At 40.5% G+C, this 16,792-nt stretch overlaps 1 protein-coding gene across 3 annotated transcripts; it reads right to left on the bottom strand.

Moving 5' to 3' along the window:
* Positions 1 to 9,492: 9,492 nt before the first annotated feature.
* Positions 9,493 to 16,553, bottom strand: LOC115799252 (hydroperoxide isomerase ALOXE3-like). Of its 3 annotated transcripts, none has more exons than XM_030756308.1 (15): positions 16,445 to 16,553; positions 16,157 to 16,310; positions 15,792 to 15,990; positions 15,590 to 15,671; positions 14,946 to 15,068; positions 14,750 to 14,853; positions 14,366 to 14,532; positions 14,074 to 14,214; positions 13,375 to 13,578; positions 13,113 to 13,199; positions 12,859 to 13,028; positions 11,473 to 11,594; positions 11,253 to 11,353; positions 9,834 to 10,004; positions 9,493 to 9,714 (listed from the first exon to the last, which is right to left on the bottom strand). In XM_030756308.1, the coding sequence occupies exons 2-15, from the start codon at positions 16,301 to 16,303 to the stop codon at positions 9,535 to 9,537; spliced, it is 1,998 nt and encodes a 665-aa protein (XP_030612168.1). In that variant the 5' UTR covers positions 16,304 to 16,310; positions 16,445 to 16,553; the 3' UTR covers positions 9,493 to 9,534. The 3 variants fall into 3 exon arrangements, with proteins under 3 accessions (XP_030612168.1, XP_030612178.1, XP_030612186.1); XM_030756318.1 differs by having other exon boundaries at positions 16,157 to 16,326; positions 16,445 to 16,484; XM_030756326.1 differs by having other exon boundaries at positions 16,157 to 16,335; positions 16,445 to 16,469.
* Between the last annotated feature and the right edge of the window lie 239 nt (positions 16,554 to 16,792).

Raw genomic sequence — 16,792 nt, 5'->3', positions numbered from 1 at the left:
TTTCACTCTTGAGAGAAGAAAAAATCCTGGCAGGGAGAGAATCACAGTGACCCAAATATAAATGTTTCCATTATGTATGAACAGTCGCAGTCAGACACTGATGAAGCTTTCAGTTTTACCTCTGCTGATGATGATGATCTGAAGAACGACCTTGTTGATTTAATTCAACAGTGATATCTCCTTATATGCACACCTTGTGGGCGTGTCCTGTAAGGTGCAGCAGTCAGCTGCACCTTACTGTCAAATGTTCAGTTTTATGTTGCAAAATGTCTGCATTCTTGTGCCAGAGCACAGGATAAGGGCCAATCCAGTGAAGTTTTGTAGGGGAGATCAATTATCAGATATCAGATTGATTGTGCTGGTTTTTGAAGTGTTTTATGGTGTTTGCTGATACAGATTTGTGGGTGAAGCTTCATCTTCCAGTACAGCTGTGACTGAGCATCACCAATGGCGAATTTGAGCTCAGCAAATGATCAATAAAGGTTCATTTTGATTTCTTAGCAGAAATCAAAATTTCTTAGCAGAAATCAAAATCAGTGCAGCTGCATGTTAATGTTTATTTAAAAGAAATAGCAAGCTCTTCGGCAGCTGTTAACAGTGTAGTTCCTCCTTTCAAAACATGAGACCTGTTTCCTGCTCAACTAGTTGATATCAACAAAATACCTTTCAAGGTTTGTGGTCTTGGAGTCCTCCCAGACTTTTTAACTGTTACTCATGATTCACTTCCTTAAACTGGCTGAACTCAAGTCAATGAACCCACATGTTAGGCCCAAACAAGTGACTACGATCACACAAAAAAAACTTCTCTGCTTTGACATATAACTGGATTTCTAAAAGTCTCTGAAGCACCTGACGAACGTGAACTTAATGGTCTCTTAGGTGGTTTGAAAAGATAAAGACATCATTTAAATATCCGAACGCAAAGAGATTCAGGAAGTCCCGCAGTAGGTCGTTTACCAGAGCTTGAAATACCGTGGGGGCGTTAGTGAGCCTAAAAGGCATAACAAGGTATTTGAAATACCCCAGAGGCATTTTAAATGCCATCTTCCACTCATCCCCCTCACAGATTCTTCATGAACACTTTGGCTCTTTGGAGGAGTTCGAAAACTGAGCTGAGAAGAGTGGAAACCAGCTTAACCCTCCTGGCCCAGAGTGACAGTGAGACCGGCTAGTTGCAGACCATGACATAAGCAGCTTGCCTACCTACACTCGACTGGAATCACCAGACTAATGTGACCTCCAAATTTATTGATGATGGATTTTTTTTTCTGAATTGATTGATCAAATGACATTTTAATTTTTTTAATCTTATAGTATAAATTGTGTGAAAATTGGCTGGTGTTCAAGGTCAGGTTTTTTGTAGAAATACAGATAATCTCAAAGCATTAACAAACTCTTCCTGCAATTCTGCAACTACCATTCAGAGCAACAGTCTGAGAAACAAGGAAGAGGAAGCTGATGAAACAACGGAAATCATACAGGAGGAACAAGGAAGAGATACGTTAGAGGATAACAAGGAGAGATGTGAAAGTTAGTTATGAAAAAACTATCCTTCATCTAATGTTTGTAAAATTCTCCCTCAGTAAGCTCAATGTTCAAGCTACAAATAAAACAAGGTGGTTCACATTCATTTCATTGTTTGTTGTTTCTTTTTTCAGCGAGCTGCTCATTCTGTTACTTCCTACAACCACACTGCAGTCCCCCAATCACTACCTGAGCCCACTGAATTATGAGTCTAGATGCTGGTGGTGGTTAAGATAAAGATGGAAGCTTGGTTGGAGCATTGGGTGAGTTGGGTGACATGGAAATGGGGAGGAGGTGGGTTGCATAAATGGGTCTGCAAGGTAGAATGACAGGTAAGGGGTGAGTATGCAGAGTGGAGACTGATTGGCTTGAAGAAGGTGTACCCACACAGGTGTACTAGTATCCAGACTGGTGAGTAATTATAGAGCATAATTATTGAAGTTACTCTTATGGAATACGTAGCACAGTACTTTGGACTCATATCAGTATATCCAGCACCTTTACGATGACATGACTTCACACAGTCAACCACTTAAGAATTAAAATGCCAACAGCTTTGAAAATAAGCACTTTTTTAGACCAAAGTTGTACATAATAACATGCGCATGTTCACCTTGACACTTAAAGCCCATTCCTCTAAAAAGAACAACTTCAGGTCTTCTTGTTTCAGCTGTAACAACGTTTCTACTGACAGCTCATTACGTTGACTTGGTGGTTCCTCAGCACCGTCCTTCTTCTTTGTTGTTCTTTGGTAGAATTTACTTGTTTGCTGAGGGTTGTTGTCTTTATGTGATTCTGTTTATATACAATATAAATTAGATTAGGATGTCTTTCAAAATGGCCACTGTCAGTCCAACAACCCGTGATTGCCAATTTATTAATTAACTGTTTATTGTTTTTGTTTTAGGCTGGAGAAAATGTCCGTCTGAGCGATGCAATCCACAGTTGTGCTGATGATTGCTGTCTTGTTGTGTGTTCTATTTTATCTTTAGAATACATTCTTCTAATATAGAGATAATGCAGTGGGTTATATTTTCGCAGAAATACAAATAATTTCAAGGGTTACTAAACTTTTCCTGCAATAATAATCAGCACACCTCATCACACTGGTATGAAGTCATGATAACCATGGACACTTAAACAGGTGAAACCCCATAAAATGACAAAGGAGAAATGAGGAAAAGATAAACAGTAAAACAAAAAGAAACGAGGAAACATTATGTACCAAACTAGGAACTGATAAGTAATCAGTCATTTGAAAAATTGGTTTAAACCAGAGGAGTTATGAGGAAACTGTCATTTATCTAGTGCTATTGTTATGATCCTGGGCTGTTTGCCCAGCAGTTTTATTTTTTGTTTCGTTTTTGTTTTTTTCAATGTTTTTTCTTATGATTTGCTGCATTATTTTTTCGCTTCTTTTTGGCTCCTAGTTTTGATTCCTGGTTTATTCTTTGGTTGTGGATTTTTGTGTGTCTCAGGTTGAGAAGGTGTGATGTGTTTGTTTATCCCATGCAACAGATCGTTTTAGTCCTATAAGTTGTGAGGTGGAGTCTCCATGGATTGGATTTGTTTGTCCAGCACATCCCACAGATTCTCCACGGGATCGAGATCTGAAGAATTTAGAGGCACCTCAACACCTCAAATCATTCCTGAGCAATTTTTGCTTTGTGGCACGGTGCTGAAAGAGGCCCCAGCCATCAGGGAATGCCATACAGCGCTCCGTCGTCTTTTTGTGGGTTTATTGGTGGCTTGCAAACCAACATAGAACTGCATTACCGCCACCTACTGGACTGGAGTGTGAATCACTCACGTACACACATGCACACGTTCTAAAAAGCTCTCCGTCGCTGTGATGGATTTCCTTTAACACAGAGTGGATCATCTAGAGTTGCCACCTGTCTCGTAAAATACAGAACCCCGTATGTTACGGGACTCCGTGGAATACGGCTCCGTAACATGCCGTGTTCCGTACTTTACGGGATGGGTGGCCACTATCGCTGACATGCATTTCCACACCTCCACTGCTCTCTGTGTGTCTGTGTGTGTTGTGCTCGCTGAGAATTTCAGCTGCTATTTTTGTCTTTACTTCAGCTGTAGCTACCAGAACTGGTTTGCTAGCGAGCGCGGGCCATTAGCACTAGTGATGGTTCGGTACCCCCAGGACCGAGGGGCTCCGTCAAAATATTTTTATACATTAATCCCTCATTAGTGACTAAATATAGACCTGCAGTAGAAACGTATTTTCGAGAATGCTTGTGAATACAAAGCATTACACCATTACTCACACATGCGCCATGGCTCCCACAGCCACTAGTTTTTCAAAACACTCATAGCAGGCAGCGGTTTGAACTGCGCAGCACAAAGAGGCGAAGCTGTGACGGTGAGCTCAAGTAGTGAAAAAGGAAACGTTTTTCCAGCATCCAAAAACAGCAGCTTTTTCTTTTAGTAACCACCATTAAATCTGTGAAACAGCTGGAGGTCCTTCATCAAGCACCTGATCAGCAAGTGTTAAGGTGCAGAAAAGAGAACTTTGTAGCTGCTCCATCCACCGCTGTTTGTTCACAGGCGAAAAACTGCAGTACGGAAGTTAAAATATGCAGATGAACTCTTATCCGATTCTTATCCGATTACTCAATTAATTGATGGAATAATCGATAGAATACTTGATTACTAAAATAATCAATTTATGCAGCCCTAATCAAAACAGTCAATAAACACACCAATTAATTGAAATATCAAACCTCTTTTGCTGTTTAATGATTTTTTAACAAATACTATTTATGAACTATGAACTTATTTATTTCAGCATACATTACATGAACAGATTTCAACAGGGTTACATAGATAGATAGATAGATAGACAGATAGATAGATAGACACATAGATAGATAGAATTTTTATATATTAAACTTTTCATAAGAACTGTCCTGTGAAAGCAAAGTAAAACCTGTGTTTCAGTAGCTTGTAGAACTGCCTTTGGCAGCATTAACTCAAAGTAATAGATTTCTATGTGAAGTTATGAGTCTGTCACATCACTGGAGACTAATATTGGTCCACTCCTCTTAACATCATTGCTTCAGTTCATTGAGGGTTACAGACTTTTGTTCATGCACAGCTTACTGAAGGTCCAGCCACAGCATTTCAGGTTTGAGGTTGAGGTCTGGACTTTGACTGGATCATCGTACCTTGATTCTTTTCTTTTTTCAGCTAGTTGCATGACCTAAATTAGGTCATTAAGACAAGCTTTAGCTGGTACACAGACGGTTTCAAATTTGACTGCAGAATATTTTCTAATACAGATGAATTCATGGTCAGTTCACTAAGTCCTACTGTAGGTGCCCAGATACTGCAAAATAAGCTACAATCAGCAAGTACAGAAGATTGATCTTGGAGTTTGTGGAGTGGTGTTCCGTAGGTGGAGACATCCCCCTCAATCAGTGAACATCCAGGTAACTCATATTGTACTCTTATAAATACATGGGTTTCACATAAATGATAAACTGGACTGATAATCTGTTCAGGAGACTGAGGTCATTTGGAGTACGAGGGAAACTCCTAAGGACTTTTTATGACTCTGTGGTGGCATCCACCTTTTTTTATCAAGTGGTCTGCTGGGGTACCCGCATTACGACAGGAGACAGGAAGAGGTGAAACAAAAGCAGAAAAAGGGCTGCAGGTAATCAGAAGCTCTAATCTTACCTGAATAGCAACTGGCTTCAGCTTATCATCGGTTTTCCAGAGCAGAACAAGAGTACTGCTTCTTTCCATTGGTGGTGTTTCCACTCCATCCAAAATATGGTAGTCACACAGGAAGATGTTGCCCTTCTGTTTGAAATGTCAGAAAGAATGAGGAATTATTTTGCCTTTTGCATGTAGTCAAAGTGAATGTATCACTTGACTATGATGACCTGCTCTACCTCCTGTGCCACAGCCACCCGAGATGGAAGTGAGCTCAGAGATACAGAGGAACAGCTGAGCTCGGTTATCTACCTTAGAACAGAACAAGAGATTAGTAGAGGGTGGATGTTGATGCCTGTCAGGTCCAGCCAACTGATTGGACCCACTCGGGTAAGAGTGGGATTACTTGTGGCCAAAACAATGAACAATTCCACCAAACCCAATAGTTCCTGCAAAAACCCACACAAAAAACAAATCTCATCTGGTTCAAGTGCTAATAGATTCAAGAGCAGAACAAAGTTTCATTGACTATTTTCTGGCCTGCATGGATATTTTCCTGTACACATTGTCTGAACCACTTCAAGTCACAGCTATAAATGGCAGCCAGCTTCCTGATATACAACCCACAAGACTCATCCTGTTTCACTCTCTCCAGAAACCATTCTGAACAAATCACATTTTTACTGTTTGAATCACCCAATAGTTCTTGGACATCCATGGCTAAATGTACATAACCCAAATATATAGATTGGATTCACAACCACATTTCTGGTTGGAGCCTCATGTGCCACCAAAGCTTTTTGAAGTCAGCCATCCCGCAACTAAAGTCACCCACACAGCTGCCACCACATGAAGCTCCTGATCTTTCATCTTTCACAACTGGTTATCATGACCTAGCCACAGTGTTTAGTAAAGATCTGCATCTCTTTCTGCCTCCTCATTGCCCATACCACTTTTCCGCACCACATTGAGTAACTAGTCATTCTCTTTGGATTAACCAAGGCTGTTTTTCAAGCCCTTGTTAATGATGTCCTTTGTGACTTCCTCAATCATGTTGTCTTTGTTTCCCTCAATGACATTCTTATCTTCTCCAAATCTCTACAGGAACATGAGATCAATGTTCAACCGCTCCTGCAACGTCTTCTAGAGAACCAGCTGTATTGTAAAGGCTGAAAGTGTGGGTTTCATGTGGAGTCAGTCTCATTCTTAGGCTTCATCCTGAAAAAGGGTCAGATAAAAGCTGATCTGGCAAAGTTCAGGCAGTGGTTTCTGAGGTTTGCAAACCTTTACTGTTGCTTCATCAGAGACTTGAGTAGGATTGCCTTGCCAGCCATCACCACATTTAGTTGTTTTATGGTCTATCTCCAGGCCGCCAAGCGCTTCAATGCTTGTCAGGCCAGGTGGGCTTTGTTTTTTGTTTGTTTTAATTTCACAACCTTCTACAGGCCCGGGTCTGGTAACATCAAGCCAGGTGTGCTCTCCCGACAGTACTCTACTTCTGAAAGAACCACCACCATGATACCATCTTGCTAGCCTCCTTTGTAATTGTATCATTAACCTGGGAGATCGAGTTCATAATTCATGCTGGCCAGTGCGATGAACTGGACACTCGAAATGGACCACCCAACCAGCTCTATGTACCCTCAAGGGTGAGAGCTAAAGGGCACAAACTGCCAAGTTTACCTGTCATTCCAGAATTGAATGCACAGTCACCTTCCTTCAATGCCTGTTTTGGTGTTCGTCTCATACTAAAGATGCCCAAGAATACTTGTAGTGTTTGTGCCCAGAACAAGTCTTCAAGATCACCTTCTTCAGGTCATCTGAGGCTCCTACTAACTCCAGGTCATCTCTGGTCCTATATTGCCCCGGACTTTGTGACAGGTCTTCCTCCATCCAATGGAAATATGGTAATCATCACCATAATTTATTTTTCAAGGCTGTTCATTTTGTTGCTTGACCCAAATTACCATTTGCTCTAGAAACTGCTCAGCTATTGGCCAACCATGTTTTCTGGTTACATGGAATCCCAGAGGACATAGTATTTGACCAAGGATCTCAGTTCATGGCTTGTATGTAGAGAGAGTTTTGTTCAGGAGTTGGCACCCAGCTTAGTCTCTAATCTAGCTCCCATCCACTGCGATATCCAACCAGGAACTGGAACCCACCATCCACTGCATGGAATCATCCAAACAATCCACCTGAAGTGCCCACCTGCCCTGAGTTGAATATGCACACAATTCCATGACCTCTACTGGTCATGGAATTGGCTACTGGACTTTCTCCCCTCCAAGATTTATTGGAATTTCAATCACCTTTATTCCCAGCAGTCGAAGGTGAGCTCTTATTTTACCATCTCTCTAGCATCAACTGCGGTGGTGGCAGCCGGTGTAGATAGCAACCTGGGTAGTGATGCTGAGCACCAAGGACCAGAATAAGTGCCTGGTATTGCCCTCTGCTCTCGTGTTTCTCTGTGACTCCTGTCTGGTGGTTTACAGGTGTGGGGGTGGTGGGGGGGGCTCTGATTCTACACTCACCTGGAAGACATCCCTGTACCTGATGCTGTCATCAAGGCCACGATTTAAGCTGGTGTGCTATATATGCACCTGTGCTATGTTTTGGTCATAGTTTTCCTTGTTTCACCCCTGGAGTTGGAGAGGAGATCTGAAGGAGACGCATTACGGATTCCTTTGCCTGGACCAGAGGAAGGATTCCAGTGCCACTGGAAGACACCTGCATATTCTGTTAAAGCTGAACTTAACATTGCCAATTTTACCCAGAGTCCTGCCTTTTGAATCCACCTGCCCACTGGCCATTACAATGATAGCCATAATTCTGGGATAACAGGGATTTCAGCTGGGTCACATATGATATTATCTAAATCCATCTTTTATATATTGTCTATAGCTATATGATAAAAGCTCAATAATCAACTGTTAAAGAAAGTCTTGAATTCATTCAAAAAACAGTGGTTTAAGCTTTGAGTTTAATGTTTAAACATGATCACAATGTGGTGATTACACAGTATTATACTTACTTACTTATACTTTATTGATCCCACAATGGGGAAATTACAGTTAACAGAACACCCATCCAAGAAAAGACAAACAGCCAGACAAACATGGAGATAAGTGTCTGCGGCCGTGCTGCCATCAGCGAGAGGCGCTGCTGTTACAAAAGAGGCAAAACAAAGCAAAAACAATAGAATTGTGTCATTTTCAAGATAATTGGCATGACTAAATGAAGCAACATCTTACTCATAGACTGCGATTTCAGTGTCTGTGTCTGTATCTTTGTTAAAACAGTAGTGAATGATTCATTTTCTCATTTGAAAGAATGAAATTATCAGGTTTTAGACTAGAAAAAATATCAGAATTTGCAGATTTACATTAACTACCCCCCCCCCCCCACCAACAAAAGTTACTAACACTAAACATGCAAAATACTGCAAAAAGAAAAAAAAAACTATAGTTCAATTAATTTATACTGAGACAAAAAAAAAATCCAAGGGAAGTGGAAAACAACAACATGAACATGAAACCTCACAGTGGCAGTTTCCCATCTATTATTATATTTCACAATGCCATCAGTATTGAGAGACTAGCTACATTTTGTGCTGACAGGAGCTGTGTACCCAGTGTTAAATCCTGAGGAGGTGGTTTGTTTATTTACATCAAGAACAGCTGGTCTAATAATGCTGAGTTTGTCTCAACCACTGCTCAGCAGACATTGAGCTCTTCCTCACTGTTGTCTTCATCTTGGCCTGGTTAAAACCAAGATGAAGACAGTTCCCCCACATTTCCACCAGCAGGTCGAGTGTGCAACCAGAGAAGTGAAAAGATTAGACTAGTCGACACCAACCTGAAGGGTTGGTGTAGAGAAGACCCCCACCTGCCCCTGCCCATCCTCCCTGTATTTTACAGCAGCACCACAGAGGGCATTTTGACTCACCATATGTGTGCTGTGGAGGCTGCAGTGCCTCCTACTGAAAGATCACTTTTATCACTGCCCTTTATAATTGCATTTTTGGCACAACTTTTTTTTCTAATCCTGTGTTGAGCCAGTTGCAGTGAAATTCTGTTCCTTGTACACTTTTTGTATACTAAATGATAATAAACACAAAACACACTGCTATAATAATCGAGAAAAAAATATTATTTCATGTCTCGAGGTGAAAAAAACCTGACCACTTCTTCTGGCAGCTTCATGGCTGTTTTTGCAGTTCTCCTGTCCTTGTGTTCATAAACTAAAGATTAACAATTATAAGAAAGTTAGAAAGTAAAAAATCAGTTATAAATCAGAGCACACACTTTCCTTCAGTTTTTTTTTTTTTTTTTAAAGGGACACACTGTTTTCAACCACATCTGGATCCATGTATGTGTATGGCAGTGGAACCTTCTCATTTCTGGCCTTGATCTCTGCACTCAGCTTTTGGAGCTCTTCTTGAAATGCTCTTATCTTCTGAAGAGGCTCCTCCTCACTGAAATGCTCCTCTGGGTATTGGCCAATAAGAACCTAATGAGTTTAACATGAGATTAATGACACATAGTTTTTTTTTTTTTCACAATCTTTTAGTGAAATTTTACTGTGCAACACAAAAGTTATTTTTCATGAAGTCTTTGCAGAGTACTTACATGGTCAGAGGACTGCTTGCTGAGTAACCACATGACGGCCATGCCATTAACTGTTATGTCAACACTGGGGAATGATTCCAACATGGTTTTCTCGTTTGCCGTCCCCTTCTTGGTTGGTGGAGGAAGCTGCATGGTGGTTGGACTGTTGGGCATCCAGGCACCAAAGTCATACTGCATTGAAGAAAGATGGATAAGTCATTAACAGTTTTTGTAGTCTGATACCATTCACCATTTCCAGGTCAGATGTCACGGTCCTGGGCTAGCTGTCCAGTGTTCTGAGTTATTTGGACTTGGAGTTGTGTTTTGTATGTGTGTTATGGGTTCTTGGTTTGATCTAGGGCAAAGGTGGACCTCGGTCCGGACCCAGACCGAAATAATGTCTCATGCAGACCCGAAACTAATACCGAAACAGAAATGCCCATTTAATATCATGAGCGCTTTCTGGTTCAGCTTTTACAGTCCTTACGGTAGGGGTGAAGTGTCCAAGGAAACCCACTGACCAATTGCATGCAAGTTTGGCCATACCATGTGATACCACCGAGCTCTTTCCTGCCGTGTCTGTTGGTAAACTTTGTAACAAACAGGGTTATTACAGTTAAAAACGAACCAAATAATGCAAACTGAAATTGAAAAAAACTAAAATAAATGAAAACTTTAATTAAAAGGAAAAAACAATAACTAACAAAACTGTATTGTAATTTTACAAAATTAAGTAAAACTTACTGAAATTATAGATTAAATTACTTTTGTTTTCATCGTTTTATTTAAAACTGTTGTGGATTGATATGAACCCTTTTTTTCCGCTCGGGCAGTTGAAGCTGGGAGCGCCATCAGGCAGCTGTGTGCATGCTCACCGTGCTGGTCCGCAAAGTAATGGCAGAGTTCATGTCTTTCTTTATGCTTCTCCCTGCTGATGTTCATGTGTGGCCTTTATATTACACACATTTAGCACGTAATGCTGCTATTTTGTGAACAGTTGGTTGTTGAATGCAATTTTTTTAAACAATATCTTTTGTCAAGTTTTTATTACACAATAGTCACTCTTTCACCTGACAAAGTATGAAAAACGAAAACTAAGCATGAAACCAAAAATGATAAGTAATAAAAACAAGCTAAACCACTCTGAAAACTAAAACTAAACTGAAATGTGAAATCCCAAACTATTATTACTAATATATATTTATATAAAAGAGCATTTTCATGATATTCTGCATATCTATCAGCTTGACTTAGCCGGACCTTAGCCTCATGAAATTTTCTCTGACTGGACCTCTTTGAATTTTATTGAATACACCTGGGATAGGGCGACAAAGCGGATGATCCTCTTTGGGAACCCCTAAAGTGAGCAGCTGTATGAAGAAGATGCATGACAGAGGAAAAACTACAAAATCTGATAATCTGTAAATTCAAAGGCTTCACCTGTCCAGAGTTGACAGCTGAGTGTTGAGCAGAGGAAATAAAGATCACCACAGTGACAAACTTGACCATCTCATCCACAGTGCTGAATTTCTGAGGAATTCCTGATGATCGATAAGAATAAATGGACTCAAATCTACAACGAGTAACTTTAAGATGCGTTATGGTAATATTCAACATACAGATTATAATCATAAAATCAGAAACTTTATTCAGAGCTCACCTGTACTTTCTTTTGAAAGGAATCCATATTTAAAGATGTCCTGAATCCAGCTCTGCAGTTCAGAGTCTCGCTGGACCTCAGCATCAGTCTTGTAGTAGAAGCTGAGTATTCCCCTCACAAATCTTTGACAAACAGAGACACATTCAGTAAAACACATTAGAGACTCTATACCTACAATTTATAATTGATTTATATGAAAAATAATAGAATATGCAAATACTGGATCACTTTCTTTGTTTTTAAAAAAAAATCTGCACGTTCTTCATTTCAAAATCATAGTGAGGAGATAATAGAAAATGAGGCAGATTCGGCAGAGAAACATTGAGGGTTTTGTCTAAGTCACCAAAAACTGGGACTAAACACAGAAGCTTACAACAGGTGTGTCAGGAATCAAGATTTTTTTCAGCTTTTTTCTTTCATTCCAGCACTTTTGGACATTTATAAATATATTTAATTTTCTGCATACGTTACCTCCCACCCCTGACGTTGGAAGAGTGCCCCATGGAGAACAAAAGTAATCACAGGAAGCCATGGGGGAAAATGATCAGGCTATGGTGTATTTCCAGCAACTGCAGTCAGCACAGAGTCATTTGCAGAATAAGCACTCAAAATCTGCAACAGCAATACAGCTGGCAGTAACTTTGAAAGTTTCCTCAAGTACAGTCGCAAAGACCATCAAATGTTATGATAAAACGGACTCTCATCAGGACCGCCACATCTCAACATCAGCTGTTCAAAGATGACCATATAACTGTTCAATCTGGACCATATAGTCAAACTCCTGCCAAGAAGTCACTTCTGAGGAAGAACAACAAGATGCAGGGAATGGCTTGGGCCAAGGAACAGAAGGAATGGACATCAGACCAGGGGAAATCTGTCCTTTGAGTCCAAATTTGACATGTCTTTGTCTCGCCATGTCTTTGTGAGACGCAGGGAAGATGAGTTGACAGTTCCTGAATGTGTAGCTCGCATTGTGAGTTATGGAGGAGGACGTGTATGTATGAAGGTGCTTTGCTGGTGACACTGTTTACTCAAATCCAAGGCACACTTAACCAGCATGGCTACCACAGTATTCTGCAACAACATGCCATCCCATCTGCTTTGAGCTTAGTGGGACCATCATTTGTTTTCAACAGGACAATGACCCTAAACACACCTCCAGGCTGTATCAGAATATGTGGATATTTGTTCTTTGGTCTTGGTTTTAAATTCATAACCCCCTATGAGAATAAATCTTCAGTCTACATAAAAAGTCTAACTGGAAACAAAAGTTCAAGGCCTCATTTTTTAGGCTGTGGAACATAATCTTGGATGAAATTTTAATAAGTGTATAAAGGTCATGCTCTAATTCTACATATGTGTTTTTGGAAAAAGTGGTAATAGAACCTGTGGATGATCTCCCAGAGCTTCAGTCCATCATCTCTGTAATAGAAGTTTGGTACATCTTTCAGCCCACGCTCTGTGATGTCCTCTGGGATACAGAGGGAGCTGTAGGTCAGTGAGGACAGGGACTTCTTCAGGATTGTGAAAACACCCTCTCCACCAGAAGCTGTGAACTAAAACAGGCAAATCTCAGTGACAGACAAATACTTTAGATTATAGTGAAAAGGTTTTTTTTAGGTTTGTGGGTCTTTTCATACCTTAGTGAAAACTCCAGTCCTTGATATTAGACGTGTCCGAGCTAAGAAGTTGATGTTCAGAGTGTAGTGAGTGTGAGGTATGAGAAGCTGATGGAACAAAGCACACTGATCAGTAAAGCCATGACTTTTTGCTTTCTTATTTGATGCTTTATAATCATATGATCTTTAATCCAGTCTTTCATTGTTGTACTGATAATAAACTTAGAAACTTTTGTTTTCTATAACAATTGTGTGTGTAATACCTAATATATGCCTCAGTTACCTTGTACAGAGGATGCACCATGGGCAGGTTACGCAGCACTGACATTGCAAAAACCTCAGCCAGCAGGTGAGTGCGCAGCAGGTGAGTATTGAGTTCAAACAGGTTGAAATCTGCACTTCTCACATAGATCTTGGCCATCAACCAGTCGTACTCAGAATCAGTAGGAAGAAAAACCGGGTTGTCTTTTGCTGGTTTCTGCTTCAGCTGAAGGAAAAACAACAAACATATTTTTGATTCACCAAATTTGATCTTTTATCAATACTGACCAATAACCATCAAGGACTCCAAGTAAATGCTGTCTGTTTACAGTTTGTTCATGCCCTGATTCCCTGTGTGATTGTACTTTGATGTTTTGGGAGTGACAGTGAACATCTGAGTATATGTTCTCCATAGACACAAAAGTCCTCCACTCATACCCCTCTACATTTTATTGTTGTTGCCCACTTGAACCTTGAGGTCCACCAGGAGGATAATGAAGCCCCCAGATGGGCGGTCCTTGAATGCCCCATCAAGGGACTTCAAGAAGTCCAGGCAGACACAAGCTCCCTTTCCTTTTCTGGAGATGAAAACAACTTTCACAGTTCACAGCTATCTACTCAAAGAGACAATCAGCAAGGTGGAAACTTTTATAAAGTTCAAATAAAAGTACTCAACAGTCAAATTTATTCTTGGTGTTATCTGTCTGAGCTCTAATCTTACCTGAATAGCAACTGGCTTCATCTTATCACCAGTTTTCCAGAGCAGAACAAGAGGAGCCGTCAGGTACTGCTTCTTCCCATTGATGGTGTTTGCCTGCACTCCATCCAAAAGCTTGTAGTCACAGAGGAAGATGTTTCCCTTCTATTTGAAATGTCAGAAAGAATGAGGAATTATTTGACCCCTTGCATGTAGTCAAAGTCAATGTGTCAGTGCAGTCATATCGCTAAACATGCAGGTAAGATCAGCCAGGTACAAGGAATGTACCTTCATTTGATGAAAATTAAACAATTACCTTCATTTCATCTGCCAGTCTGTGTTTGCCATCAGGGAAAACCATTTTATTGGTGACAGGAAACTTGTCCGGCAGTGCTTCACAGCGTCGGATCAGGATGGGGTTGGTACCATTTAGATACTGGTAGCCAAAGAAATCATCTTCCTTCCAGTGTTGTCTGACGTACTCTGGAAAAAGAATTATCTTTCAGCTTCAAACTTCAAAATCTACAAATTTAGATTTTTTTTTCAATTAGTTGAAATAGCTGAACTTCCAAGGAGGTGTCCCCCAAAGGGGACTCCCATCTTGCCTGGGAACCAAGTGTCTCTGCCACATTAACCTGTTCTCAGGTAGTAGGTTAAGGTGTCCCAGTATGCGTACACTGTAAAGTGTGGCACTCATTACCTGATGTTTTAGACTGATGGACGCATAGCAGGCGATCAATATTCTCCACACACGTAAAATTTTCCGTACATTCAGAAATTCCTATCAGTTCCAGTTCTATCAATCTGGAAAAGGAAGGCACAGTTACTTTTTAATATCCATTAAAGATTTTTATTAGGTATGGATAAGTGTATATGACTGGAAATAAAGACTTCACCCTGTGGCTGCAGTGTAGGCCAACTCTGCAGTTTTACTCAGAGAGAAGCGGATGTCATCGGGCAGAGACTGCAAACTGTCTGCCTTGATGCAGTGAGGAATTCCCTCTTCATACACACCCCAGCTGAAAAAGAAAAGAGAGAGAAAGACGTGGATAAATTTCCCAAAATTTCCCCTCTGTGGGACAATAAAGGCTGTTTCTTCTTCTTCTTAAATGGAGGGGTGAGGGGTTATCAAAACAGTTTGTCTGCAAAAGTCTGTGATTCATCAGTAAGTTTGTTTATTCTCTGAGAAAAATTAGAACTGCCTGAGAGCATGCATACAAATAAATGACGCAGACTTCAATACACATGACAATAGTCTGTCTGAAGAAACAGTATTCAGCATACTTCACACCAAAGCTTTTTTCCACACAGCCACAGGAAGAACATGCAAACTCCACCCAGAAAGGCTTGGAGGAAGGTGCAATCGAACCCAGACCGTCTAGCTGTGAGGCAACAGTGCTTACACCACACTACCACAGTGTATCAGCATTTTGAGTGAAAACGGCATTCAACAGCTGTTAGATTTAGAGTAAAACATCATGTTTGCATCACATGGAAAGTCGATTATTTTTAGAGTCTAACACAAACTCTGATCACTTACCAGTAAACTTCCTGTTGCTGCTTAATCTCCTGCTCCCGACTGTAACCATCAACAGAGCATTTGTCTTCAAAGACCAGGAGAGCTTCAAATAGAATAAATTTGAGATTCATCAGTCCAATTGTCAACTTTTTTGGCATTGTTTGAGATCTTCTGTTGTCAGTGAAATGCACACATGACGTGCGACAAGCACATTTCCACACACCTGCCCCCTCTCTGAAGTAGTGCAGCTCGCTGTCAGTGATCCAGTGGTAGATGGGGAAGTGGTAGGTGTCTCCTTCAGGGGATTTCACGTCCACCTTAGCAGGATACCAAGAGTCATTAAAGAACGTCGTCTCTTTCTGTAACTCAATCAGCACCAGCTTTCCAAGGGATTTTGGGCAGGATATGGTACACTTTGACACCTGCAGTAACAACAGAAAAGCTCATCAGAAGAACTCATCAGTAACCTCCTAGTAATCACAGTTACTTAAAAGATGGGAACAAATTTGCTAATTCAAGATGTAATCTCATCTACACAAAGTTGAGGATGCATGTCACAAATGTAAACGTGAAGGATTTCAGACTCACTCCTCCTTTAAACAAAGATGGTATCCAGCTCCGGGGGAGAAGTGTTCGCTGGCTCTCGCCTGAGCCGACCAGCTTAATGTAGATATCATCAAACGTAGAGGCAAAGGCCAGATCGCCAGTGAACAGGGTCACCTCATAATCAACCATCTTCACTCTTCAATGCAGAAAAACTTTAACAACTTTAAAATCACACATACATTAAATATATCTTAAATATAAAGATGAAACCGATTTAAATTGTGTGTTTTTTCTATGATCAGTTCCCCTTTCATAAAGCATCTGTCTTACCTTTGCAATGAGACCAAGAAGTTCCTCTGATGAACTGTGCCGCTGGTATAACGAGTCAGCACTGATGTCTGTTCTTTATGCAAAGTTTCTGGGAGTGTCCTGTGAGGTGGAACCGTCAGCTCGAGTAACAAATGTTCCAATTTTGGGACCTGAAAAACAATGTTGTTGCCAAAAACTAAGAAAAAAATTGAAACAAAGCCAGAGGAGTTATGAGGAAACTGTCATTCATCCATTCTTGCCAAATACTCTCATCTAACAAGAACTAACTGAATATTTGGCTCACAGTAATTAAAATGTCTCTCATGTATTTCTGAGTTGTTTTGTTGTTGTTGGTTTGTTTTTTTCCAT

This window comes from Archocentrus centrarchus, chromosome 2 (genome assembly GCF_007364275.1).
Source record: "Archocentrus centrarchus isolate MPI-CPG fArcCen1 chromosome 2, fArcCen1, whole genome shotgun sequence".
NCBI lineage: Eukaryota > Metazoa > Chordata > Actinopteri > Cichliformes > Cichlidae > Archocentrus > Archocentrus centrarchus.
The sequence above is the reverse complement of the archived record's forward strand: the minus strand, read 5'-3'. Positions and strand labels throughout refer to the sequence as shown.

Bases quoted from the DNA above. Each gene is read 5' to 3' on its own strand.
- LOC115799252 (XM_030756308.1), bottom strand. From the start codon at position 16,303: ATGGTTGATTATGAGGTGACCCTGTTCACTGGCGATCTGGCCTTTGCC. The intron at 15,672-15,791 runs GTGTGTGGAAAT...TTCTATTTGAAG, and splicing joins CTACTTCAGAGAGGGGGCAG to CTCTCCTGGTCTTTGAAGAC. The intron at 15,069-15,589 runs GTAAGTGATCAG...TTTCTTTTTCAG, and splicing joins CAGCAACAGGAAGTTTACTG to CTGGGGTGTGTATGAAGAGG.